Raw genomic sequence first — 27248 nt, forward strand, 5'->3', positions numbered from 1 at the left:
TTTAGGCTTAACTATATTTTTGTACTCTAAACCTTTATAAAAATTGATTTTTAATCGCTAATTTCTTATTCTCAACTACTTATTAAGATTTCTAATCCCTAAATTTTTGTTATACGATGATCAAGGTCTCTAAACTCTTAAAAATTTGAATTTTAATCCCTGGTCATAAGTTTGAAACCATTGTTTTTATATATTTAATGGAATTTCAAAGACTAAAAATCTTGATAAAAAAACATTGAGGAACAATAACCGTTCAAACAAAATTATAGAGACTAACAATATTAATGAAAAAAAATCAAGAAACCTTAACCGTCCACAAAAATTTAAGAACTAAAAAGTGAATTTAAAAAACAGACTAAAAACTTAGTTAACCAATAATGTTCATTTACCAAATACAGCATCATTAAGCATAGAGGATCTGCGCACTCTAAAACCAAGTTGAGAAATGTTGACAACATATTTCTGAGGAATGAAATTTACATAGATCCTACTAAATGTGAACCTAATTCCCCCTACAGACTGAAATCCGTGTTACCAAACCAACGAAACTCACATAAATTCAACCAACAGGATACTGTGTTGGAAAGAATGTCAAGAAGAATGTTACGTGTATTACGCAAAACCAGTTTCACAAACCCACAAAAAACCGTGTGTTTATTGCAATCGTAAACCCTCGGAAAGCACACAACATATGCACAAATTGATATTTGCTGAAATACTAATAAAGGGGCGCCACGTCCAGCATATGATGAACTCACTATGTGAAATTAGGAGACATTCAGTGCCGCCGAATTTAAAAACAGCAGACAAGCAATTGAAGTCACAGGTTGAGACTTAAAATGTAAATATGAAAATCTTCTACGAGAATGCAACATGCATTTGCACCTGAGCATCCAATATAGAGTTGGTCTACTACAGAAGCAGGTGGCATAACATTCAGTAGCTAGAAACTTGAATTTCATATTTTGTGTCTATTTATGTGCAACAATCTCAAGGCAGAAGTCACCTGCTAAAATAAACTTTAATTTCATATTTTATGTCTAGTACACAAAGGCTTTGTTTGAAGAGTGCATCAACGTGAAACGACAGATTGTTTAAACCAACACAGAAACACCATATTCTTTAGCAATCGAACCGAGCAAATGAACTTAGAAATAGAATTAGAATTGTATTCAAAATTTCTAGTTTGATATTAAAGCTAACAAAACCCGTTCACAGAACACAATCAAAACATACAAATTAAAGACAAGAAAGATAAATCAAATATAGAGTAGTGACATATTCTTTAAGCCTCAGCCTCACTTCTCAGACGAGTTAGGTCCCCTCTTCTTGCCGAATCCCACCACTACAACAACAAAAACCAAAATCCCTCATAAGAGGCAGCATAATTTTCCATTTTTTTCTAACAGACATACAATTATCCAATAGAAGCGAAAATTAGGGTTTAGAGGAATACCGGCGGTGACGAATCGGCGATTATACTGCATCCTCTTGTGAGCGCGGCCACGTGGCTTCTTCTTCTTATCCTGCTTGGCCACTTTTGGGGTTTGGCCTCTAACCTTACCGGCACGTGCAAGTGATCCGTGAACTTTACCTGCAAATTGCGTTTTACATGTTATTCTTCGTGCAAAAGATAGGGAAACACTACCAATATCATGTCTAATTTTTGAATAACTCAAATTTACCCATAACTACGACGATGAATTTCTCTGCTGATTACTCTCTTTTCGCTTCGATCACTTGCTGCTGCGGCTGGGTGCAGGTACAGAACAGAACGAGATCGCGAATAAGTTCTACTATTAGTATTGCTAGGGTTTAGGATTAGGGCTGCGGGCTCAAATATATCCAAAGTAAATGGGCCTTGTTGGCCTTTACTTCATTTATTGATCAAATAAAAAAAGGCTAAAACCATTTCTCAATTAATTTTTACTTCCCTGTCCAATTTAGAGGTGAAAAAAGCTTTTATACTAAATTGTTTTTAACTTAATAACTTCATTTTTTATATAATAAATTTTTTTATTTTTTCCTGTCCCTTTCTTCTTCTCTGTGAATCAAAGAAAGTGTGCTTCTCTTTTATTAAAATCTCTTTGGATTAACAGTAAATTATTGACTACAGTATATCAAATTCTCAATTTTGGGTATATTTTATTTTGTATTTTAATCTAATTAGACTCTAAACATAAAATATGGAGACTAAATTTACAGGGAAAAAAATTATAAGTCCATTTTCCACCATTTATTTTGGTGTTACGTCACAACTTTTCACCATTTATGTTATATTATGTGTTTCTAAGGACTAAAAAAATTTATTTTTTTTCAATTTGGAGAAGTAAAAATGGATTTATCCCAAATTTTAGGAAATAAAAAATAAGTAATCCGATATAAATTATTTTACATTTTTTAGTAATTTAAAAATATTTAATTAAATATATTTAATACATTAAAATAATGTCATGAATGCGTTATAAACAATCCCTTGTAATAAACAGAAAGAGTAAATTAAATTAATTAAAAACAAAATTTAGACAATATTTTTCACATTGTTTTTAATTAGATTTAAAATTCTACCTTAATTATCTGCATAATAAAAAGAATGCATTAAATATTTTAAAGATTAACTAAAATAAATAACTGATATAAAAAGAATACTAAATAAGAAACTGTATCTAAATTTTATCGATTATGTACCGTTGTAGGCTTAATACTACTCAAAATACATTGCAAAATAATCGCCGGCGACCAAATTCACCTCACCTCATCCCTTTTGCCCCATCATCTCATCATATACAATGTGAACTAACGAATACACTTCCAATTGAGGCCAAAGAGCATGATTCAGAAAATTTAATACCATTTAATCGATAAATACAGAAGGAACAAAATTATATTTCACAATTGCATACACTATTCTTTTGTCCGTGATCTGTTGAGGTCATCTTTCCTCGTGGGGCGTATCCTTGTTTAATAAAATGAACAAATGAGTCGTACTACTCACCTAAGCAGGTGGTCCTATCCTTTGTTGTGTGTCACACCAGTTCCATAATCCGGAGATGGTGTCCACTGTCATCTCCCTTGGCATTTAAGAAGAAAAAAAACACAGCCATACATCACAAGGTTGGGAGTCGAGGACTTAAAAAAATACTGAAAAGAGGATGGGAAGGGAGAAGGGGTAATAGATATCTGTTGTTATTCTCAGATCTGTTTGTGTGAACCCCATCTGATGTGTACCATTCGGTACATCCAGAGAAATGCTGCAGAAGCAGGGACGTCCCAGCTATTCTGAAGATCAAAAACAAAGTTTGATATTTACAGCTTGAGCATGTGCTCAAAGTTCAACCTCTTGAAGATCTTCTGCATAGCTGCTACTTTTCACATGTGTACGCATTAAAGATTCATCAGGCATAAATCTTGACGAGGGCATACCCATTTTTGGAGGGGTAAATGAATCATTAAAACTCCCACTCCATGAAGATGTTCGACGTGAATGAGGCAAATGAGAGTTACTTCCTTCTGTTGCTCTCTGGTTTGAGATGTTACCCAAACTTGGAAACCTTTGTATGGTTGTTGATGATACTTGTTTAGGGGATTGGTATGACCACCACTCATTTGTGGCAGATGTTGAAGGATCTTCATTTGTCGCACTATCTTCTTGCTTGCTTTCCACTATAGCCTCCATTGTCTGCTCATTTGATGATGGTGCAGCAGAAGGAATGAAAAACTTCGCATTGGCAGCAACAGCCGGTTTCACGGATGGAACAGAAGGGGACCGAAACAAGTTTGCAGAGGTTCCACCACCTTGGTTGAAGGTGTCAACATACCTGTATTATCCATAAAACATTTTCATCAATATTATGCCTTTCAAATTTTGTTTATGACTGAGAGACTGATGAATAAGAAAAATTTCCTTGTTTCTGGAAACTGAGCCAGTTGCACAGAATATCCAGACACCACAACTAATATGGGTGAGTGGAATAGGTCTTGCACGGTGGGAAAATATTTTTGAACCGAATGATTAAAATGAAGGGTTAGATGTGTGAGGGTACATCAGAGTGAGAAAGTAGCATATAATTTTTTTTTCTTTTAAATAAAATTGAAATTATAAACTTCAAAATACAGCCACCATCTTCTCCGATCTCAGCCACTACCTTCTCCAACCTCAGCCACACCAGGACCTACTGCTCCACACATTCTCACATTTTTAAGCCATGACTATTTCAATACTTGCTTCAAAATTCATCTCCAAATGGCCCAAATAATATATTGGTGAAAGGAAGCAAAAAAAATTATTCACAATTGTAACATCAAATTTCATCACAAAAATAACCAAATTCCATTAAACAAAATCATTAATTAAAAAAAAGAGTAAAAATCAACATCCGTGTATCTTTACAAATCTTGCTTCTTCCTAGTTTTTCTACTCAAGAAACAAGTTGCCACAATAAATATAACCACAACAACCTGCAACAAGAAAAAAAAATGAACCAAAATAATGGAAATGCGTTGATGACAAGGGTGAGTGTATTTTCGCTTCAATTTTGCATCTCTGCTTCGGATCTGTGACTCACATCTCTGCTTCAGATCTGCGTCTTTGTTCGCATCTCCGCTCTGGATCCACGTTTTTGTCTCTGCTTTGGATTGGCATCTGAGGCTTGGCTTTTGCTTCGGATCTCACGTTTGGGTGGTGGAGCATGGTGGCACAGCCGCCATGATGACTGTTTAAGGTTGTGGATACGGAGGAAAGGAAAAGAAAAAGAAAAAAGAAGAAAGAGAGAAAGACCCTTTTGGAGCTAGAGCCCGGGTCACCGGTGAACCTGGAGAGGGAGGTGAGGACTGAGGAACAATAGGAAGGTGGGGAAGCTGGTCGGAGTGCAGTCCAGAGAACGTGAAAGGGAAATGGAAAGGGAAAGGGAAAGGGAAGGGGAAGGTTACACTGCATTAAAAAAAAACAATTATATTGTACTTTTCTCATCTAGAGCCCCCTCACTCATCCAACCCTTCATTTCAATCGCCCAGTTGAAAATTATTTTCCCACCGTGGAAGACCTTTATAGGTCTTGCACGTTAGATGCCATCATATCCAGAACCCACAGGTTCTTCCTCATTTCCTTTCCTTTCTTTTCATATGTACTATTTTTAAGATAAATTTAGTTAGGCCTACAAGACAATGCTTATCCAAACAAAAGAAAAGATATATTACATTTTAAGATTCAACTACTATGCTAGCTCGGCCTTTTTCTAGGTGCTACTATTCTTACAGTTCTTTAAAGGTCTTCGATTTCAAACTTTATAATCTAATAGGGAAACCAATGGAAGGTCCACTTTACAATGGTTAACAGCTAACAAGTATGCCTAAAAACAAAGTTGACCCCTACCTGCAATTATAACACATAAATGATCAATAGACACACAAAAAAATTAAGATGTTACCTTGATCGAACACCCAAACGACCCCGGGCTGAGAATTGATTTGCGCTGGGTGGTATCAGCGGCATCCCGGGACTAAGTTCAAGGCTAGAAGTTCTTATGCTAGAGCCCTCAATAGGAGGTGAACTTTCAGTTTTCAATGCAGATCTCAAGTTGTATTCAGTTGAACCATTCTGGAAAGCAGCAGTTGTTGGAGGCGGTGTCAGAGCAGCAGCTTCTTCAGCTGGAACTTCAGCACCTTCCTCCACCCATCTCTTCAGCTTCTCATCATAATAGAACTTATTTTTGTCACCCAATTTAGCCTACATATAGTGTAGAACAAGAACCATTTGAACAGGCACAGTCAGAAGCACTGTTGTGAATAAAAAGAAAATAAAACAACTAATTATACCTGTCGACCAGAGCGAGGTTTCAAGACTAGCCCTACTGTCTTTTGCAAAAGTTGTGAGCCAAAACCAAATCGGGAAAAGCGAGATGTACCCCCTGATGCCTGGGGTTTTTCTTGTGCATCAGGTGACGTCGTTTCCTGTGATACATCAACCAGAACTTTTCCATCAAAACTTTCAAGTAAACCAAAGACATGCAGAGCAAGGTGAAAATCTTCACAGTACACCTTTCATAGTACTCACACACCTGTCTTGGGGTTCTACCAAAATCTGGCTCAGAAACACTCCTATTAGGCTTTCCCATTCTATTATTGTCAGCTGTCCACTCACTTATGGGTTCCATCGAAGCAGATGGAGCCAACGACATTGTTGATTGGCTAGAGGATACTCTAGGTGCCATATTTTGGTATTGTTTTTCACTTCCATGAACAGTTCCTGCTGATGACGAAGGAGCAGGCGGTGGTAAACCACCAACAACTCGATGTGCAGTGCTATCAAAAAAGTTGAGCAATTTGCCAACTAATTTTGCAGGAGCTAAATTTGCAGCATATCCACCCTGAACATTAATCAACAAAAATATTACAAGTGTCAACTATCAAGACTATCAAAATAATGAAGATTTAATGAGGGACACGAAAGTACCTGTTGGTGAATTCTAATCCTCTCCTCAAGAGATAGTGCTAACTGCTTCCATGACTCTACTTCTGGAGCACGGCCAGTTTTCAAGGATTTCAGTAGTGCTTGGCAGTACCTGAAATCAAATAACAACCAGCGTTATCAATAGCGGATGGTGGAACACGGCGGAAGGGCAAAATTCTGCAATATAAGCACACCATTGCAGCCTATGGCACAGCCATAGCAGGCCTCACTTCACAAATTGCCTATGGTGGTTAACAAAAAAAACACCATGGCAACCATAGCGCCACCATTTAACAACATCGCTAATAACAATAAGAGATCATATAAAAAGTAATCACAATTAAAATAAGGTTACATGAACTTACTTCAGTGAGTCTGAAACCTTCCCCACTTCAGCTAGCAAAAATGCATATATAAGCTTATACGGCTGAAATGGATGCAAAGTAAACTGAGAGTTTCCAACCACCTTTGAATATTCATATAACTCGGTCCTCTGTCCAAATACCAATCAGGTAAGATGTTCGAGTTATTCAATAACCACATCATGCAACATGCTGAATCATATTGAACATGTTGTGTTTAGAAAGCAACAGATCCTGAGGTGGCACAAGTATAACATGCAGATGGGTCATTTAAAAAGCTCACAAAACAAAAGGTTAAGTAAAAAAAAAAATCATTTCATTTGAAGATAGACCTAGAAATAAAGAGAGAACTAGAAATGGAAAATACCATCTTTTAAGCATCTAGACAAAATAACAAAGATAGTACAGAATATGAAACAGCCTAATCAGAGTCAGAGAGAGGCAGAGCTTTTGGCAGATGTACATTTAACAGAAAATCCACAATATTTTGTGAGAAAAGAACTCAAGGAATGTACATTTAACAGAAAATCCAAATTTTGTGGAAGAAGCAATTTAAGAACAACAGACTTCAAATTACCTGGATAGCCTCTGGACTAGCATAAGTTCGAGGACATTTCCAGTGATCTGCTCCAATTAGACAGAGTCTTGCGCTATCTGAGTATGACTCGAAATTTGCTTCAGCAACTAAATAGCAGATGTGTGCGGCAGTAATCTAAAATAAGTGTCTTAAATGAGAAGCAGAATGGAAAGAGTACAAAAGTCATTAAAGAAGATAAATAAAAGACAGAACTGTACCTCACTTCTTTCCTTCCACAAGCAATCACCAAGGTGAATAATTACAAGTTCATCATCTTTGGTTCTGTTTGCAGTTATTACAGCCAGATTCTCCTCCCAATCATCAAGCATGCCATTGGATCCAACCTAAAATGGCAAAGCAACACCTAAAGATTGAGCTTCCAAATGAATTAGAAACTAATAACCTTTGAAACTATTGAAGCAATGTAACAATACATCTGGATTGCATATATTTTGCATGGCTTCTTAATTTATCCTATTAGGATTACCTGTGAAGACTGCTGAGCCATATTAGAAGCACCAGGATGCTCACTAATTGAGGTATCAGTAGAGAAAACTTCAGCAGGTTGCCCAGCAATTAGAAGGCATAATGTGCGCAAAGGTGACCCTGCAATCAGCTGGCGAAGTGCCATTTGCTTCACTGTATCAACATAGAACTGCAAGCCAAATATTCACCAAATTCAACCCCCAACAAAGGCCATATGAGAAAACAACTGTAATACCTCAAAGGGACTGTCTGGTCAAGGCATGAAATATCAGCAGAGAATTAAACAGCCTAAAAAACTGACATCTGACCTGTTCGCCAAGTTGTGAAGCAAGAACAAGTGCAGGTCCCCACAATTGTCCTTCTTGTGCACACTGTAAAGCCTCCTTCTTTTTGCCAGAGACAAGAAGATTTTGAACTTCAAGAGCCATTGCCTATATCAATATCAAAATCAGCCAAGGGTACAAAATCTTGGGACTGGAAACAGGTAAAGAGTTTAGTACACACCCTCATTTGTCCTTCAGAAGGCAAATTTTGCAAGCAGTGGCTTGGCATCCCATATTGAGTGCCACTCATCTTGGCAGATGCAAAAAGTTTTGCAACTGCTGACTCAGGAGTATCACTTTCCTGTATCAAATACAAACAACAAAACAAGTGAATAACAGAATAGGATTCAATCCATGAGGAATACTATTCATGCGGTAATATGATTCAGAATCACAGACTATCTAGAGTCATGATAAGTGAAGTCAACAGTGATTTTAGCCAAAGAAAAGAGAATAGAGCACAACAGACATTTGCAAAGCAATTATTAATTATAATGTCATAAACTGCTCCAAACAGAAGTGATTCAAAAGTAGAGAAATAAAGGACAAATATCATCTACATCGACATGAAACAAAAATTGCAGCATAGCAAACATATAACATCTCCAAGATATCCATTGATGAAAGTTAACCTAAACTATACAGTTGACACTGTTTACATTTGGAGGGGGGGGAGTTGAACACGTAACTTACTTTTAGTATGGTGTCCGTACCAAATGGAGAACGTAGCTTTCCATAATGTTGACAACCGATTTTAAGCAAGGAAAGAAGGAGTCTCAACCTTTCACCTTTCTTATAATCCATGTCAGGTGATTCGCAGTGTGCAATCCTCTCATCTAACCATTTGTACAGTTCCTTACTTCCAACACTCCCGCCAACCAACGGACCTGGGAATGATTGCTGGCTCAGAGCATGGAAATAGTTACTGGTGTTATGTCTGATGCTCAAAGAATCCATATTTCCCGTGACAACTTCAATCAAGTTCAACACAGAAACAGAACCTTGTACAGAATCCTTCAGATATAAATGAATTTACAGTGTTAATCATTTTGATAAATCACTCATAAGAAAGTAGACGATAAAAAGGAAACAATATTGAGCAACCTCAAAGCCTTTCGGAAACCAGATAAAGCAAAAAATCAAAACTCAAATGAGGAATCAAGAATTAACCTGGCTTCCGTATGATGAGCTCAAAAGATTAGGATCTTTCATTATGATGAGTTTTCCCCCAAATCCAAAAGTTACCAAAGCATGAGAAGGACGTCCAGCTGATGATCTCCCAACATGAGGGGCATGTGAATACTGATGCCCACCCTGAATTGATTGTGGAGAATAACTGAGGGGTTTTTCATTTTCAGTAAAATCATTTGAAAAAACTTTTTGTTCACTAAACTTTGTGGTTGAATAATTAAACTGTTGAACAGTGTCCCCAGTAGGGCCAAAGCTTTGTGGTTTAAAAGTTCCATTAGCAAAACCACGATCATGGTTTACTCTATTGTACAATGCAACGGATCCAAAAGAACTAGAAGTATTTTGTTGATGTTCGTTCACAGAAATACTTGAACCATAAGAATGATTAATCTGTTGGTTGCCACCAGAAGTTATATTATCCCCTCGTATAGTGGCTGACCCAGTTGTGTACATCTCAAAACCCTGCTTATGGTTAGTGCCATACAAACCACTCCAGCTGCCATCTACAGCCTGATTATCAACGTCCCGTTGTCCATAATTATCAGCTTGGCTGTATTCACTATACAAACTATGATCATTGGGTGAGAATGTATTGGCAGAAGCATTCCCATTTTCATGTCCATGACCAGAAGACTGGATGGTTGAATTATAAGTTTCCAATGAACGCCATTCTTGGGCAATTGTGTCATAATACCAACCAGGATACTGAGGATCAAAAACCATATGCTCTGGATACCCATGATTCCCTTCTGAAACCTGACTCCAGCTAGACACATTTTTAGTAGTGCCAGTTTCAGCTAAAGTTCCTGCAACAGATTGAGCAGTTTGCTGCATGTAAGAGATCTCTGTTTTCCCATCAGAAGCGGCACTCGAATCCACAGCTATATTGGCTTCAGAGCTTTGCTGAGTAGTGGCTGTTGCTCTATAGCCATCTATTTGATACCATTGCCCGGTTTTGTAGTCATACTTCCAGCCAGGATAAAGATCCTCCCAATACTGACTACTACTCAGATCCTGTCCATTTGTGTGTTCTTCTGAAGATGCAACATAAGTTTCACCTTCTTGATACTGTACATGATTAACTGAAGCATTTAACCCATCACCTTGCCTGTTTGTGTGGCTTTCTAAAGATCCATCATAACCTTGACCCTCGTGATATTGCACATAATTACCTAAGGCATTTGAGCCATCATTTTGAACTTCATTACCTTGCTTCACCTCACTACTTAAATTATCGTACACATTCCCCGTAAAATCCCCAGACTGATCTCCCAATTCACTGAAAAAGTCAGAATATGATCCAAACCCGCCGCCTCCATTCAAATCAGCATGAAAAGAATTCCAACCCACCTCCTTAACCTCAGAACTACTGACTTTATTGCTCGTGCCTACAGCTGAAGCGGACCTGACTTCTGATCCCACCCCAATCCCATCCTCACCGGGACCCACCTTACTATCAAACCCAGCTGAACTAGAGGAGGGCAACGAATTCCCCTCTTGTTCAAATCCTGCATCGGATTCCACTGTACCCAATCCCCCTTTGACTTCAACACCACTCACAGCAGCATCAGAATTATCAAATGCAGCAGCATCGACATCATTGATTCCCAGATTTGCAAATGCTTTAGCCTCATCGGAATCATCCCCTTCATCATGGCCAGACTTATGAGGCTCCATATCATCCTCAACAAGTTTATTAAAGAAATCCTCATCCGTCTGATCCTCCATGTGAAATGGAGGATTCGAAGCCATCGACCAAAAACCCTAACCCTTCACCGATTCCCCTCGATCCCACCAAAACACGCTCAATTAACCTCAGATTTCACCTCTCGCAATTTCTAATCTCAACCTCAGAGCAAAACCTCGAGATCCAAAACGAAAATTCGCGAAGCTACTGCTCCCTCGAAAGCTAAACATCGAGTACAACGTGCAATAACCAAAACAGATAACAAGATCTGGGAATTCAGAAACGCACGCTATCCAATAACCAGAAATCAAGGAAAACGTACCCGGAATCTGCAAAACCTAAGACTCAATTCAACAATACAACTGTGCGATCCATGTTCTCAATCTTGCAGGCAACCACAAAGAGAACATTTGGAGAGAGGAAAAGCCCTCGATTTCGCAATTTGCACTCACCATCACCAAGAACACAATACAAGTACGTTTTTCAATTTTAGATATTTATTTTTTATTTATGATAAACAGTTTACACTGTAATGTAAAAATATTTTAAAGTTCTTTAAGATGAAAATTATGGATTAAAAAGATGAGAGATTAATAAAAAAAATTAAAATTTCTATCATTAAAAAACTTCTTAAAATAATTCAAACATAATTTACGATGGGTTGATCATTAATGACTCAGACATTAAATTTTTAATAATTAGTATTTTTTTTCTTTGGAAGGCAAATAATATAGTATTATTAATAATTACTATTACTACGTATTCTATTGTTAACCGATTAATAGTGTTTTAAAGACTAGTCTGATTATTGCTTAAAAAGGTATCTTAGTGAAGTAGATTTTACTTAGGTTGATGGATAGCTGTGTTATCAACTTTGAGACATGGGTTGATGGATATTTTACACTCGAATTTATTATTTTTTAAAAATATTTAGTTTTTAGTTTTTTTTCTTATTGTTTTAAGTCCTTTATTTTTTTTTACATCCTTTCTTGTAGTCTTTTTTTTTTTTCTTAGATAGTTTTAGTCCTTTAAGGACTAAAAACAAATAAAAATTTAGGAACTAAGATAAAAATTTAAAAAATTTGAAGATTAAAAAGATAATCAACTCTTATTTCAGTTTAGATATATTTATAAGAATGGAGTGTGATTTAGTTTAGGTTAAATTATAATTTTGATTCCCCTATAATTTTAAATTTTTAATTTTAATTCTTTATATCTAAATCAAGACATTTAATTTTCTTATTTTATTAAATAAAGTGAAAAATAAAAAATATTTTAATAAAAATAAAACCCATGACCCTTTATACATAAAAAGAATAATAAATCACTAACACACTTATTTTATTTAGTTAATTATATTAATATTATTTTTTATGTATCATTAGTCAAGAGTTATTAATATTTTTACAAATTATCAAAATTTATAAATTAAAAATATTTAATATATTATTTATATAGAAAATAATATTAATGTAGTTAACTAAATAAAACAGGTGTTAAAATCAATTATAAATTTATATGTCTTGAATAACTTTAAGTAAATAATTAGAGTAAAAATAATTTATATGTTAAAATCAGTTTACAGACAAGTTATGCAAATCATTTACATATTAATTCGTGAAATTCAATTATAAATTAATAAAATAAAGTAAAATATGTAAACTATTTTTATATATCAAATATTTTTTAATTTATAAATTTTGATAATTGGTAAAAAAATATTAATAACTCTTAACTGATGATACATAAAAAAAAATAATGGTAATGTGATTAACTAAATAAAGCAAGTGTGATAATATTTTAATGTCTTATTTATGCATAAAGCGTCACGAGTTCAATTCTTGTTAAGATAATTTTTATTTTTCACTTTATTTAATCTTTTTACACATACTTACATAGACTCCATCAACAGTTTTGATTTTGAATGATCAGTTGATGAAATGATCAAAATTATTTATTCTAAAAAAAATAAGAATACTAAATATCTTGATTTAAAAATAAAAGAACCAAAATCACAAATTTAAAATTATAGAAAGATCAAAATTATAATTTAAGATTTATTTTATTCACTCCAATCTCCCTCACATCCCTTATCATTTGAATATTCTCCTCTCATAAATTCTCTTTAAATGCCTCCAATATGTTGTATATTTTTTTTTAGCTTTTAATATCAACTTAACTCATTCAAAAAAGAGAAAAAAATAACTATGCATTATGACTATAAAATAATGTTACACTATAATTCAATCATAAATCATCGTCTATGATAAATTTATTGATTTTTACACAATCATCTTAAAAGTCATATAAAATATGATTTATAATTAGATGTCAATGTAAAATTATTTTACTCGGTCAGTGTATCACCATTAAACTCATTAAAAAAAATTAAAAAAATGTTTAAACAAACGATCCTTCATCCTTTTCAAACAACATTGCAAAATAATTGCAGACGAACAAATTCCCCCGTCCCCTTTGCCCCATCATCTCGTCATATATAAATGTGAAGTAATATAAACGCTTCCATTTGAGACTGAAGAGTGAAGACAATGATTCAGAAATTTAATATCATTTAATAAATTATAACTGAAACAAATACAAAAGGAACAAAATTATATTTCACAATTCCATAAACTATTCTTTTATCCTTGATCTGTTGAGGTCATCTTTCCTCGTGGGGCGTTTCCTTGTTTAATAAAATGAACAAATGAGTTGTACTACTCAGTTAAGCAGGTGGTCTTGTGGTCCTTTTGTTGTGTCACACCAGTTCCATAATCCTGAGATTGTTGTCCACTGTCAACTCCCTTGGCATTTAAAACAAAACAAAACCTGCTATCATTATCAAGTGAGCCAACCACATTTAATCATACATCACCAGGTTTGGGAGTTGGGGACTTTAAAAAAAACTGAAAAGAGGATGTGAAGGGAAGAGAGGAGGGGTAATAGATATCTGTTATTGTCCGATCAGTTTCTGTGAACCCCATCTGGTGTGAACCACTGTTCCGTACGTCCAAAGAAATGCTACAGAAGCCGGGACGTCCAAACAATTATGATGATCAAAAACAAAATTTGATATTTACAGCTTGAGCACCTGCTCAAAGTTCAACCTCGTGAAGATCTTCTCCATAACTGCTACTTTTGACAGGTTTATGCATTGAAGATTCATCAGGTGAATATCTTGACAGGGGCATGCCCAAAGCTTCCCCTAAAGGCTTCATATTGCCCATTTTTTGAGGGGTAAATGAATCATTAAAACTCCCACTCCATGAAGCTGTTCGGCGTGAATGAGGTAAATGAGAGTTACTTCCTTCTGTTGCTCCCTGCTTTGAGATGTTACCCATACTTGGAAACCTTTGTATGGCTGTTGATGATACATGTTTTGGGGATCGGTATGACCAGTCATTTGTGGCAGATGTTGAAGGATATTCATTTGTTGCACTGTCTTCTTGCTTGCCTTCTGCTATAGCATCCATTGCCTGCTCATTTGACGATGGTGCAGGAGTAGGAACAAAAAACTTCGCATTGGCAGCAAGAGCCGGTTTCACAGAAGGAACAGAAGGGGACTGAAACAAGTTTGCAGAGGTTCCACCACCTTGGTTGAAGGTGTCAACATACCTGTATTATCCATAAAACTTTATCATCGATATTATGCCTTTCAAATTTTGTTGATGACCGAGACTAATGAATAAGAAAATTCCTCAACCTCAAAATAAAAACAATAAGAAAATTCTTCTCTTTCTGGAAACTGAGCTAACTGCACAGTATAGCTAGAACCCATAGGTTCTTCCTCATTTCCTTTCTTTTCATGCCTATTTTTAAGATAAATTTATTTGGGCCTACAAAATAATCCTCCAGATCCCTGCTCCGCCTAATAAAAGAGAAGATAAATTACATTTTAAGCTTTAACTATTATGATAGCTCTGCCATTTTCTCGGTGCAACAATTCTTAGAGTTCTTTAAAGGTCTTCAATGTCAAACTTTATAATATATCGGGGAAAACCAATGGGAACTGAGAAGTCCACTTTGCAATGCTTAACAGATAACATGTATACCTAAAAACAAAGTTGACCCCTACTTGAGATTATAAAATATAAATAATCTAGACATAAAAAAATCACTGTTACCTTGACCTAACACCCAACCGACCCCGGGCCAAGAATTGATTTGCGCTGGGTGGTATTGGTGGCATCCCTGGACTAAGTTCAGGGCTAGCAGTTCTTATGTTAGAGCCCTCAATAGGAGGTGAACTTTCAGTCTTCAATGCAAATCTCGAGTTGTATTCAGTTGAACCATTCTGGAAAGCAGCAGTTGTTGGAGGCGGTGGCAGAGCAGAAGCTTCTTCAGCTGGAACTTCAGCACCTTCCTCCACCCATCTCTTCAGCTTCTCATCATAATAGAACTTGTTTTTCTCACCCAATTTAGCCTACATATAGAGTAGAATAAGAACCATTTAAACAGGCACAATCAGAAGCACTGTGGTGAATAAAAAGAAAATAAAACAACTAATTATACCTGTCGACCAGAGCGAGGTTTCAAGACTAGCCCTACGGTCTTTTGCAAAAGTTGTGAGCCAAAACCAAATCGGGAAAAGCGAGATGTACCCCCTGATGCCTGTGCTTTTCCTTGTGCATCAGGTGATGTTGTTTCCTGTGATACAACAACCAGAACTTTTCCATCAAAACTTTATTAAATAACCAAAAACATGCTGAGCAAGGTGAAAATCTTCACAGTACACCTTTCATAGTACTCACACCTGTCTTGGGATTCTACCAATATCTGGCTCAGAAACACTTCTATTAGGCTTTGCCATTCTATTATTGTCAGCTGTCCACTCACTTATTGGTTCCATCGAAGCAGATGGAGCCAATGACATTGTTGATTGGCTAGAGGATACTCTGGGTGCCATATTTTGGTATTGTTGTTCACTTCCATGAATAGTTCCTTGTGATGGCAAAGGAGCAGGTGGTGGTAAACCACCAACAACTCGATGTGCAGTACTATCAAAAAAGTTGAGCAATTTGCCAACTAATTTTGCAGGAGCTAAATTTGCAGCATATCCACCCTGAACGTTAATCAATAAAAATATTACAAGTGTCAACTATCAAGACTATCAAAATAATGAAGATTTAGTAAGGGACAAGGAAGTACCTGTTGGTGAATTCTAATCCTCTCCTCAAGAGATAGTGCTAATTGCTTCCACGATTCTACTTCTGGAGCACGGCCAGTTTTCAAGGATTTCAGTAGTGCTTGGCAGTACCTGAAATCAAATAAGAACAGTAAGAGATCATATAAAAAGTAATATCGTAATTAAAATAAGGTTAAATGAACTTACTTCAATGAGTCTGGAACCTTCCCCACTTCAGCTAGCATAAATGCATATATAAGCTTATATGGCTGAAATGGATGCAAAGTAAACTGAGAGTTTCCAACCACCTTTGAATATTCATATAACTCGGTCCTCTGTCCAAGTACCAATCAGATAAGAATATGAAAGCAACATACAGAATCATATTTGAACATGTTCTTTTAAGAAAGCAACAGATCCTGAGGTGGCACAAGTATAACACACAGATGGGTTATTTAAAAACTTACAAAACAAAAGGTTAAGTAAAAATAAATAAAATGATTTGATTTTAAGATAAACCTAGAAATAAATAGAGAGATAGAAAAGGAAAATGGCCATCTTTCAAGCGTCTAGACAAAATGACAAATATAGTCCAAAATATGAAACAGCCTAACTGAGTCAGAGAGAGCTTTGGGCAGATGGACACATCACAACTAAGAAACAATTAAAGAACAGGAGAGATTTCAAATTACCTGGATAGCCTCTGGACTAGCATAAGTTCGAGGACATTTCCAGTGATCTGCTCCAATTAAACAGAGTCTTGCACTATCTGAGTATGACTCGAAGTTTGCTTCAGCAACTAAATAGCAGATGTGTGCGGCAGTAATCTAAAATAAGAGTCTTAAATGAGAAGCAGATTGAAAAATACAAAAGTCATTAAAGAAAATAAATAAAAGATTGACAACTGTACCTCACTTCTTTCCTTCCACAAGCAATCACCTAGGTGAATAATTACAAGTTCATCACTTTTGGTTCTGTTTGCAGTTATTACAGCCAGATTCTCCTCCCAATCATCAAGCATACCATCGGATCCAACCTGAAATGGCAAGGCAATAACAAAAGTTTGAGCTTCCAAATCAAATAGAAACTGATAACCTTTGAAAATATTGAAGCAACATAACAACACATCTGGAATGCATATATTTTGCATGGCTTCTTAGTTTATCCTATTAGGATTACCTGTGGAGACTGCTGAGACATATCAGAAGCACCAGGATGCCCACTAATTGAGGTATCAGTAGAGAATATTTCAGCTTGTTGCCCAGCAATTAGAAGGCATAATGTGCGCAAAGGTGATCCTGCAACTAGCTGGCGAAGTGCCATTTGCTTCACTGTATCAACATAGAACTGCAAGACAAATATGGACCAAATTCATCCCCCAACAAAGGCAGTATGAGAAAAAGACTGTAAGACCTCAAAGGGACTGTCTAGCCCAGGCACAAAATATCAGCAGAGAATTAAACAGCCTGAGAAACTGACATCTGACCTGTTCACCAAGTTGTGAAGCAAGAACAAGTGCAGGTCCCCACAATTGTCCTTCTTGTGCACACTGTAAAGCCTCCTTTTTTTTGCCAGAGACAAGAAGATTTTGAACCTCAAGAGCCATTGCCTATATGAAAATCAAAATCAGCAAAGGGTACAAAACAATCTTGGGAGTGGAAGCTGGTCAAGAGTTAAGTACACACCCTAATTTGTCCTTCAGAAGGCAAATTTTGCAAGCAGTGGCTTGGCATCCCATATTGAGTGCCACTCGTCTTGGCAGATGCAAAAAGTTTTGCAACTGCTGATTCAGGAGTATCATATTCCTGTATCAAATACAAACCACAAAATAAGTGAATAACAGAATACGATTGAAACCATGATGAATAGTATTCATGCGATAATATGATTCAGAATCACAGACTATCTAGAGTCATGATAAGTGAAGTCAATGGTGATTTTAGCCAAAGAAAAGAGAATAGGGCACAACAGACATTTGCAAAGCAATTATTAATTATAATGTCACAAACTGCTCCAAACAGAAGTGATTCAAAAGTAGAGAAATAAAGGACAAATATAATCTACATCGACATGAAACAAAAATTGCAGCATAGCAAACATATAACATCTCCAAGATATCCATTGATGAAAGTTAACCTAAAATCCAATCTTAATAAAGTTGCAAAATCTTGTGCGCAATACAGCTCAAAACAGAGTGTTTGATCAACTGTGAAAAGTATAGCGAATTCACTTGACACTGTTTACATGGGATTGGGGGGGGTTGAACGTCTATAGATGTAACTTACTTTTAGTATGGTGTCCGTGCCAAATGGAGAACGTAGCTTTCCATAATGTTGACAACCGATTTTAAGCAAGGAAAGAAGGAGTCTCAACCTTTCACCTTTCTTATAATCCATGTCAGGTGATTCGCAGTGTGCAATCCTCTCATCTAACCATTTGTACAGTTCCTTACTTCCAACACTCCCGCCAACCAACGGACCTGGGAATGATTGCTGGCTCAGAGCATGGAAATAATTACTGGTGTTATCTCCGATGCTCAAAGAATCCATATTTCCCATGACAACTTCAATCAAGTTCAACACAGAAACAGAACCTTGTACAGAATTCTTCAGATATAAATGAATATACAGTGTTAATCATTTTGATAAATCACTCATAAGAAAGTAGACGATAAAAAGGAAACAATATTGAGCAACCTCAAAGCCTTTCGGAAACCAGATAAAGCATAAAATCAAAACTAAAACGAGGAATCAAGAATTAACCTGGCTTCCATATGATGAGCTCAAAAGATTAGGATCTTTCATTATGATGAGTTTTCCCCCAAATCCAAAAGTTACCAAAGCATGAGAAGGACGTCCAGCTGATGATCTCCCAACATGAGGGGCATGTGAATACTGATGTCCACCCTGAATTGATTGTGGAGAATAACTAAAGGGTTTTTGATTTTCAGTAAAATCATTTGAAAAAACTTTTTGTTCACTAAACTTTGTGGTTGAATAATTAAACTGTTGAACAGTGTCCCCAGTAGGGCCAAAGCTTTGTGGTTCAAAAGTTCCATTAGCCAAACCACGATCATGGTTTACTCTATTGTACAATGCAACGGATCCAAAAGAACTAGAAGTATTTTGTTGATGTTCGTTCACAGAAATACTTGAACCATAAGAATGATTAATCTGTTGGTTGCCACCAGAAGTTATACTATCCCCTCGTGTTGTGGCAGACCCAGTTGTGTACATGTCAAAACCCTGCTTATGGTTAGTGCCATACAAACCACTCCAGCTGCCATCTACAGCCTGATTATCAAAGCCCTGTTGTCCATAATTATCAGCTTGGCTGTATTCACTATACAAACTATGATCATTGGGTGAGAATGTATTGGCAGAAGCATTCCCATTTTCATGTCCATGACCAGAAGACTGGATGGTTGAATTGTAAGTTTCCAATGAACGCCATTCTTGGGCAATTGTGTCATAATACCAACCAGGATACTGAGGATCAAAAACCATATGCTCTGGATACCCATGATTCCCTTCTGAAACCTGACTCCAGCTAGACACATTTTCAGTTGTACCGGTTTCAGCTAAAGTTCCAACAACAGATTGAGCAGTTTGCTGCATGTAAGAGATCTCTGTTTCCCTATCAGATGCGGCAGTCCAATCTGCAGCTGTATTGGCTTCAGAGCTTTGCTGAGTAGTTGCTGTTGCACTATTGCCATCTATTTGATACCATTGCCCGGTCTTGTGGTCATACTTCCAGCCAGGATAAAGATCCTCCCAATACTGACTACTACTCAGATCCTGTCCATTTGTGTGTTCTTCTGAAGATGCAACATAAGCTTGATCTTCTTGATATTGTACATGATTAACTGAAGCATTTAATCCATCACCTTGCCAGTTTGAGCGGTTTTCTAAAGATCCATCATAACCTTGACCCTCGTGATATTGCACATAATTACCCGAGGCATTTAAGCCATCATTTTGAACTGCACTATCAGGCTTCACCTCACTACTTAAATTATCATACACATTCCCCGTAAAATCCCCAGACTGATCTCCCAAGTCACTGAAAAAGTCAGAATATGATCCCAAACCGCCGCCTCCATTCAAATCAGCATGAAAAGAATTCCAACCCACCTCCTTAATCCCAGAACTACCAGCTGTATCGCTCGTGCCTACAGCTGAAGCTGAAGCGGACGTGACTTCGGATCCCATCCCAATCCCATCCTCACGGGGATCCACCTTACCATCAAACCCAACTGAACTCACCACGGGCATCAAATTCCCCTCCTGTTCAAGTCCTACATCGGATTCCACATTACTGAATTCCCCTTTGACTTCAACACCACTCTCAGCAGCATTAGAATTCTCAAATGCAGCAGCATCAACATCATTGATTCCCAGATTTGCAAATGCTTTAGCCTCATCGGAATCATACCCTTCATCATGGCCAGACTTAACAGGCTCCATATCATCCTCAACAAGTTTATCAAAGAAATCCTCATCCGTCTGATCCTCCATGGGGAATGGAGGATTCGAAGCCATCGACCAAAAAGCCTAATCTTTCAGCGGCTCCCCTCGATCCCACCAAAACACGCTCAATTAACCTCAGATTTCACCTCTTGCAAATCCTAATCTCAACCTCAGAGCTAAACCTCGAGATTCAAAACGAAAAGCGTCGATTTCACTGCTTCCTTGAAAGCTAAATCTCGAGTACAAGGTGCAATAACCAAAACAGAGAACAAGATCTAGGAATTCTGAAACACACGCAATCCAATAACCAGAAATCAAGGAAAACGTACCCGGAAACTGCAAAACCTAAGACTCAATTCAGCGATACAAAACTCTGCGATCCATGTTCTCAATCAATCTTTGCAGGCAACCAGAATATTTGGAAAGAGGAAAAGCCTTCGATTTTGCAATTCGCACTCACCACCAAGAACATAATACAACTACGTTTTTTCTATTTAGATTATTTATTTATTATCTATCATAAACAGTTTATTCGGTAATGTAAAAATATTTTTAACTATTGATAAGTTTTTTAAGATTAAAAATAAGAGATTAATATATATATATATATATATATATATATATATATATATATATATATATTCTTAAAATTAGAATTGTCATAAAAAATAAATATGTAAGAGTGTGTTTGAATGATGAAATTTAAAATTTTGAAAATGAATGTAAAGAGAAAAAAAGATATAATCCGTATATTATACAAGAAGAATATTGATGGGACATGGTGTAAGGTTATAAAATAAATATTTGAATATTTTAGAACATTAAGAAGATAATTTTAATTTTTCAGTTGAAATTAAAATTTCATATTTTTAGATTTTTAAAATTTTAAAAATTTAAATTATTTATAAAAAATATCCAAATAATAAATTTTAGATTAAAAAAATTTAAATTCTGTAATAAATTATTTTTTCAATTAAATTTTTTTATCCAAACATACTATAAAATAACTTAATTACCATGTATTCTCAATGTAAAATTTTAATGTTAATTATTATTAGTATATTTTTAATCTTGTTGTTATAAATGTTAAATAATTTACTATAAATTAGTTTATGATTCAACAACAACAGTCTATAATTAATTTACATTATTAGCATATAGAATAATTTTTCCTTTTAAAAATATTATAATTTAAAATAATTATTTTAATTTATATTATATATATATATATAATTTATGAATATGGATTGTTGATATATTTTATTCACCTCGTGTAACTTTCTTCGGATGGTCCGTTTATTTTATTTTTTCCACGTGGATGGTGTGTATACAAGTAATAACTTTTTGGTGATTTGCAAAATGTTAATGACAAATTCTTTGTGTACCGCCGTTGAAAAAAAAAAAAGATGGTGACAAAAAGTGGCATGGAAAATGTGCATTCCACATACATATACGGTATTTTGTCGCTTCAGCTGTGTCTTCAAGCACCGGCAGGGTGGGTGTGGGTCAAAGCCTTCTCCAACATAATGATCAGAAAATCATACCCTTACTCTTTACTAGATTAAAATACTAGATGAATTTCCAAGCTAAATGTTTGAAAAATTCTGCAAACAACTTCCACTTTTGTACACATTAATTTTTGTGTGCGCATTAATTTAACAGCTGAAAGCAATAGTATTTAGTAAAGAAAAATATTAATCATTATCTTTATAATGTCGGTTAAGAAAGTAAAAAGAATTTTTTTAATTAGAATGTGTAAAATTATGTTATTCATAATTTTTTTTTATAATAAATATATTTTTTAATTTCTTAATTAAGGTCCTAAAAATATTAATTAACGAGATCTTTAGTAAATTCAACGTAGAATGCGTGAAACGAGCACAAATAAGAAAAATAGATTCCATTTTTCATCTCAAATCAGGCCAAATTAACGTTGTTTAAATTGCATGTCAATGTAACCCGTATTGGTATACCCTACTTTACATGGTATATATATTACACCGACAACTTCAATAGAATAACTTAGATTGCATATTACCATAATTATTGATTGACGGTTGCAATGGGGGATGCAATAGTGACTTTTGTCTTTATTTGTCATAAAATTAGGTGCGTATGCGCGGACCAAAAATAGGTTTGGTGGGTGTGCATTATATTTTGTACTTTCAATCATGGAGTCAAAAATGGGAATATAATATCAGGAATAAAATTCAGGGAAAGAAACTTTGACTTCCAGTGTTTTAGGCATTAAAGAAAATGCCACCACTGTTAGCGGAATTAAATACCACACTTAAACATTTTGGGCATGTCTAGGATCTACACATCTTCAAACAAAACAATTACCTGGAGATGAGGCCCATTGCGCATCCTTTGTTAAGCCCTTCAACCAGCTCCAAGAGTCTTGCAATATAGTCTCCCACACCAAACTTTGATTTGTAAAAACAAACCACATCCCATTGTCCCCTTTTGCTCATGCTATTCAAGCTCAAAGAGTGTTGATAAAAATGAGAGACCGGACAAATGGGCAAAGCGGATTGAACTTGAATCCAATTGTAACATTCTTTCCACACTCTATGAGCAAAGCCACATTTGAAAATCCCATGCTTTGAGGATTCCAATTCAGGATCATCCTCATCAACAATAATATTCCTCTTCCACAAGTTTTCTTTTGAAAGTAATCTATCAATAAATAATCCCCACAAAAACATAGCAGCTTTGGGAAGAATATTTAATTTCCACAATTTCTTAAAAATATCCATCTCTTTGGCTATCATATTTCATATCATGTAAGTGGGAATAGGTCGATTTGACCAAAAAGTCTCCATGGGTTTTGATTATAAAACTCAATAAAATTAATTTAGAAGAACTTATTCAATAAACTGTGTCGAAAAAGATAATTTTTTAAAAAAAGTTATGATAGTTATTCATTGTTATCATAAGTTTTCCCATAATCCCTTTAAACACTCGTAATAAATGTGAGCTTACAAGCTTAAATCAGCGAACTATTAGCTAAACTTTTAATGAGTAAAGTCCATTTACTGTTTGCCAATATATTTTATAGGTAGATGTAAAATATAAAAAAAGTTAACACAATATCGTGCATTATAAAAGTATTTATAAAAACATATATATATATATATATATACAGACTATAATAATGTTAAAGAAAATATATTTTATTCATAAAAAATGTAAAAATACATAATTTGAACTTTAAAATTTAAAAACAGTTCAATTGATAAAAAAAAATATTTTGATTATAGTTAATAAAATATCGTTGTATTTAATGTTGTCTGGAGAAATTTCAACTCCTGTTGTTGTTTTGAATTATAGGCCCAATAAAAAAACATGGTCGCGTCTAACAAACAAATGAAATATAGCCACCGACAAAGGCATGTATAAAACCCATTTGAGAATGCCAATATTAAACCAAACGATGAGGTGATAAAGCAAAAGCTGATGGTGCTATTAATCGTTGACTTACAGGTTGGCCACCTCGCAACTCCTATCTTTCTCTGTTTTTTATCCTATGCTATGTGTTTAAGTCTGAATCTGTTGACCAGTATGATATGATCTGAAATTGGATATTTGAGCACTATGAATGGTCAATTGAATACCTTTTTCTAAGGTTCAAATGGGAGGATGGCATGCATGATAGTGATAAAAACCAACAATTGGATGCACTACGATTAGCCATAGAGTTGGGAACTTATATTTAGTGTGTGCCTTACTAATTACATTACATCTTTATATTTTGAAGTTGGTTTTTACTGGTTTATTTTTTTCAAAGTTTATTGAGGAAATAAAAAGAAATGATTATTTCTTAATAGTTACGGAACCTAAGACATACATTTTGGATTGGGCCTGCCAAGTGGAACTGGAAACGTACATACATGTTGCTTCGCTACTGTACTTATTATAAAACAGAAGTGGGTATAGCAATAGCTCTGTAGTGAACCTGGAGGCCCTTTGGACCGAAAAAATAGAAAGTAAGATCTTGAGGCCGAAGCCGATGTTTTTGAAACCTGGAGAGCCATGGGAGTGGATCCTTTGCAATGAAAGGAAAAAAATGATCTTTTGCAGTGTTGAAATCTCACCATTAATTTTTTAAAACTTTAATTTTATAATAAAAAAAATATTATATTAATATAAAATTTAATGAATGGTTAGGATTTTTTTGCAGTAATAATATCACCATATAGGATCCGTTCCCGTAAAGCCACGTAGATTGTTGGGAGGATCCAGCTGAACTATGGGGCAAATGATTGTAACTTGTTGTATGTTTTTAAGAAAACTTCAAATAGGAAGAGCAGATTGAATCAAAAGAAACGAAAGAAAGAAAAAGGATGGAGATTAGGGAAGAGAAAGTAAAGGAGAAAAGCTAGGACATAAAGAAAGTGAAGTTATTATCATGTCAATGGCATGAAAATTAAGAGCAGTTAAAGTTTCCGGAGAGACTGAGATTCAAGAATCATTAATATACCGGTTGTTTGGGGTCGGACCCATGACTTCATATGTCTTGTTGCACTTAAAGCGTTCAAGATTAGTGGACTGTGTATTCTTCTCGATTGTCCATCAATTAACCAGATCTTTAAATCTCATCATGTTTAAGCACTCAAGGATGAAGGACTATATACCGTATTAGTTGTTCATTGATCGACCCACAACTTTCAAGCTTCATTGCGCTTAAAACAAGTGTGGCTAAAGGATTGTGTATCCTTCTTGATCATCCATCGACCAACTAGGTCTTTAAAAACGTGCATATTGTTGATTGGTGTATAAACAACACATAGTAGTAACGTTATACCACTCCTTAACCCCCATATGAAGATGTAATGGTCATCAAAGAAATGCCATCACAAAGTGTCCATAATAACAAATTAATAGGCAATTAAGGACAAGGACAGGAACGACCATTAATAGGCTGCGGGAGAAGTCCGTGAATAAAAGTCCCTAAGACCGAGTTAAACAAGCAAGTTATGATCCTCTCAATTAATGTTCTTAGACTAATTCTTGTAAACTTTGTGTAAGACTTAGTTACAATAATACTTACGCAAGTTCATATCATCTTTCCAATCTAAATAAAGCATGTGTTTATGGGGGAAAAAATGAAAAAAAAAATTATGTTTTAGTTCTCACTTTAACAACCTTAGTCTCAGAAAAAAAAAATTATGACATTATAAGACACATAAATTTAAAATAAACAATTCATTTAAAAAATGATACATCATAAATGTTTTAATTGTTCTAATATAGTTGAAAACACATTAAAAACTATCCTATATGGACCTTAACACAATTAATAATTATTTTTCTGTTATTTTTAACAAATTTTGCACTAAATGTGAACCCAAGTAAAAAATCAATTACTGACAAAATTGTAAAAAATTACTACCTTTCCAAACTTGATTCTTTCTCAAACCAGTTTTCAAACACGGCCTTATAAATCATTATCACTTCCTACTAAAAAAATAAATACACTATCATCGTTCTAGCAAAGTTTTTGTGAAGCAAGACATCACATGCTGGAACAAAAGGCCACCGCTTTTTTTTTTTTTTAATTCTATTCCAACCGTTATTACTATCGTAAAGTAAACAAACACACACCCCTCCAAGCTGTTAAACGCTTATTTTATATTTAATCCTTCATTAAGCATTTGATCTGCGCGTATTCTATCTATCTTATCATAAAAATCTGACTATTTCTTCGATAAGAAGAGTACACTACGGGGCCTCCTCTTTCCACCCGGATTCTTCGTTCTGGTCAAAAAGGAAGATAATTAAGTCTTTCATAATAAAACAAAACTATACCTATCTCCAGCCAATTTTATTTTTTTTTTTATAAAAAAAGAACAGCACATAAAAATCGAAGGATTCTTTTCCAATATAATACCCCCCCCGGTCATCAAAGAACTAACAGCAGGCTCACAGAAAGGAAACGTATTTCAGCGTTTATATTGCCGTCTTGCAACTCCGTTTACGGAAAACCCATTTCATGCTTCACGCGATTTAAAGAAAAGACAATGATGAAAAAAAAAAAAAACCCAAGAGATTTAGTATTTTAAATTATTTTTTATCCTATCACTTTTTAAATTTATCTCTTTTAGATCTTATAATTAATAAGTAGATTTTTTAATTCCTAAATTTTATATTTTAATTCTCAAAAGATTCCAATAAATAAAAAATAAAAGAAAAATCATCAATTTTCTCCAAAATAAATAACAAATCCATATTAAGATAACTTAAAATTGCAATCAAGAATAACCTAGAATAACCCTAATGAACCTAACAAAGTAAAACCGAAGATTAGTTATAAAAAATTTAACTACATAATAACATGAGCCTTTTAGAAATTAAAATATAAACTTAAGAAATTAAAAAATTCACTTAACTATAACGACTAAAATCAATAAATTTGAAATAGATAATTAAAACTTATTTTTTTAGATCAAAAGTAGAATGACAGGTGAGAGATCTGGTGAAACAGAATCAGAGCACAAAAACGGAATTGAGCACTTTAGTACTTTCAAAGGCCAAAGCTGTTGGTCCACAACCATGAACCAAATCCCCGAAAACACAC

The 27248-nt window shown here is 35.0% G+C and overlaps 3 protein-coding genes across 5 annotated transcripts; all 3 read right to left on the reverse strand.

Annotated features, from left to right (window-relative positions):
- Positions 1–1166: 1166 nt before the first annotated feature.
- LOC100813601 (40S ribosomal protein S30) lies at positions 1167–1848 on the reverse strand. The gene is made up of 3 exons (XM_003538769.5): positions 1686–1848; positions 1457–1594; positions 1167–1345 (listed from the first exon to the last, which is right to left on the reverse strand). The coding sequence occupies exons 1-3, from the start codon at positions 1687–1689 to the stop codon at positions 1299–1301; spliced, it is 189 nt and encodes a 62-aa protein (XP_003538817.1). The 5' UTR covers positions 1690–1848; the 3' UTR covers positions 1167–1298.
- A 983-nt stretch (positions 1849–2831) lies between these two features.
- On the reverse strand, positions 2832–11554 carry LOC100810562 (protein transport protein SEC16B homolog). Of its 2 annotated transcripts, none has more exons than XM_006590503.4 (13): positions 9367–11553; positions 8890–9210; positions 8378–8497; positions 8182–8304; positions 7875–8042; positions 7606–7731; positions 7388–7522; positions 6814–6941; positions 6452–6560; positions 6057–6365; positions 5815–5949; positions 5427–5725; positions 2832–3818 (listed from the first exon to the last, which is right to left on the reverse strand). In XM_006590503.4, exons 1-13 carry the CDS (start codon positions 11137–11139, stop codon positions 3326–3328), a joined length of 4239 nt encoding a protein of 1412 aa, XP_006590566.1. In that variant the 5' UTR covers positions 11140–11553; the 3' UTR covers positions 2832–3325. The 2 variants fall into 2 exon arrangements, with proteins under 2 accessions (XP_006590566.1, XP_040862510.1); XM_041006576.1 differs by lacking the exon at positions 2832–3818 and adding an exon at positions 4329–4930 and having other exon boundaries at positions 9367–11554.
- Positions 11555–13627: 2073 nt separating this feature from the next.
- LOC100811102 (protein transport protein SEC16B homolog) lies at positions 13628–21152 on the reverse strand. Of its 2 annotated transcripts, XM_003538689.5 has the most exons (13): positions 18962–21152; positions 18485–18805; positions 17885–18004; positions 17686–17808; positions 17379–17546; positions 17110–17235; positions 16892–17026; positions 16407–16534; positions 16223–16331; positions 15828–16136; positions 15587–15721; positions 15199–15497; positions 13628–14689 (listed from the first exon to the last, which is right to left on the reverse strand). In XM_003538689.5, the coding sequence occupies exons 1-13, from the start codon at positions 20738–20740 to the stop codon at positions 14170–14172; spliced, it is 4272 nt and encodes a 1423-aa protein (XP_003538737.1). In that variant the 5' UTR covers positions 20741–21152; the 3' UTR covers positions 13628–14169. The 2 variants fall into 2 exon arrangements, with proteins under 2 accessions (XP_003538737.1, XP_040862511.1); XM_041006577.1 differs by lacking the exon at positions 13628–14689 and having other exon boundaries at positions 15355–15497; positions 15826–16136.
- Between the last annotated feature and the right edge of the window lie 6096 nt (positions 21153–27248).

This window comes from Glycine max, chromosome 11 (genome assembly GCF_000004515.6).
Source record: "Glycine max cultivar Williams 82 chromosome 11, Glycine_max_v4.0, whole genome shotgun sequence".
In the NCBI taxonomy this organism is placed as follows: Eukaryota; Viridiplantae; Streptophyta; class Magnoliopsida; order Fabales; family Fabaceae; genus Glycine; species Glycine max.

Coding starts and splice junctions, on each gene's coding strand:
- LOC100813601 (XM_003538769.5), bottom strand. Junction 1,346..1,456: donor TCGCCGATTCGTCACCGCCG/GTATTCCTCTAA, acceptor TTGTTGTTGTAG/TGGTGGGATTCGGCAAGAAG.
- LOC100811102 (XM_003538689.5), bottom strand. CDS start 20,740: ATGGCTTCGAATCCTCCATTCCCCATGGAGGATCAGACGGATGAGGAT. Junction 18,806..18,961: donor GCTCATCATATGGAAGCCAG/GTTAATTCTTGA, acceptor TTATATCTGAAG/AATTCTGTACAAGGTTCTGT. Junction 14,690..15,198: donor CGGTTGGGTGTTAGGTCAAG/GTAACAGTGATT, acceptor TGGATAATACAG/GTATGTTGACACCTTCAACC.
- LOC100810562 (XM_006590503.4), bottom strand. CDS start 11,139: ATGGCTTCGAATCCTCCATTTCACATGGAGGATCAGACGGATGAGGAT. Junction 9,211..9,366: donor GCTCATCATACGGAAGCCAG/GTTAATTCTTGA, acceptor TTATATCTGAAG/GATTCTGTACAAGGTTCTGT. Junction 8,043..8,181: donor CTTCACAACTTGGCGAACAG/GTCAGATGTCAG, acceptor TTTGGCTTGCAG/TTCTATGTTGATACAGTGAA.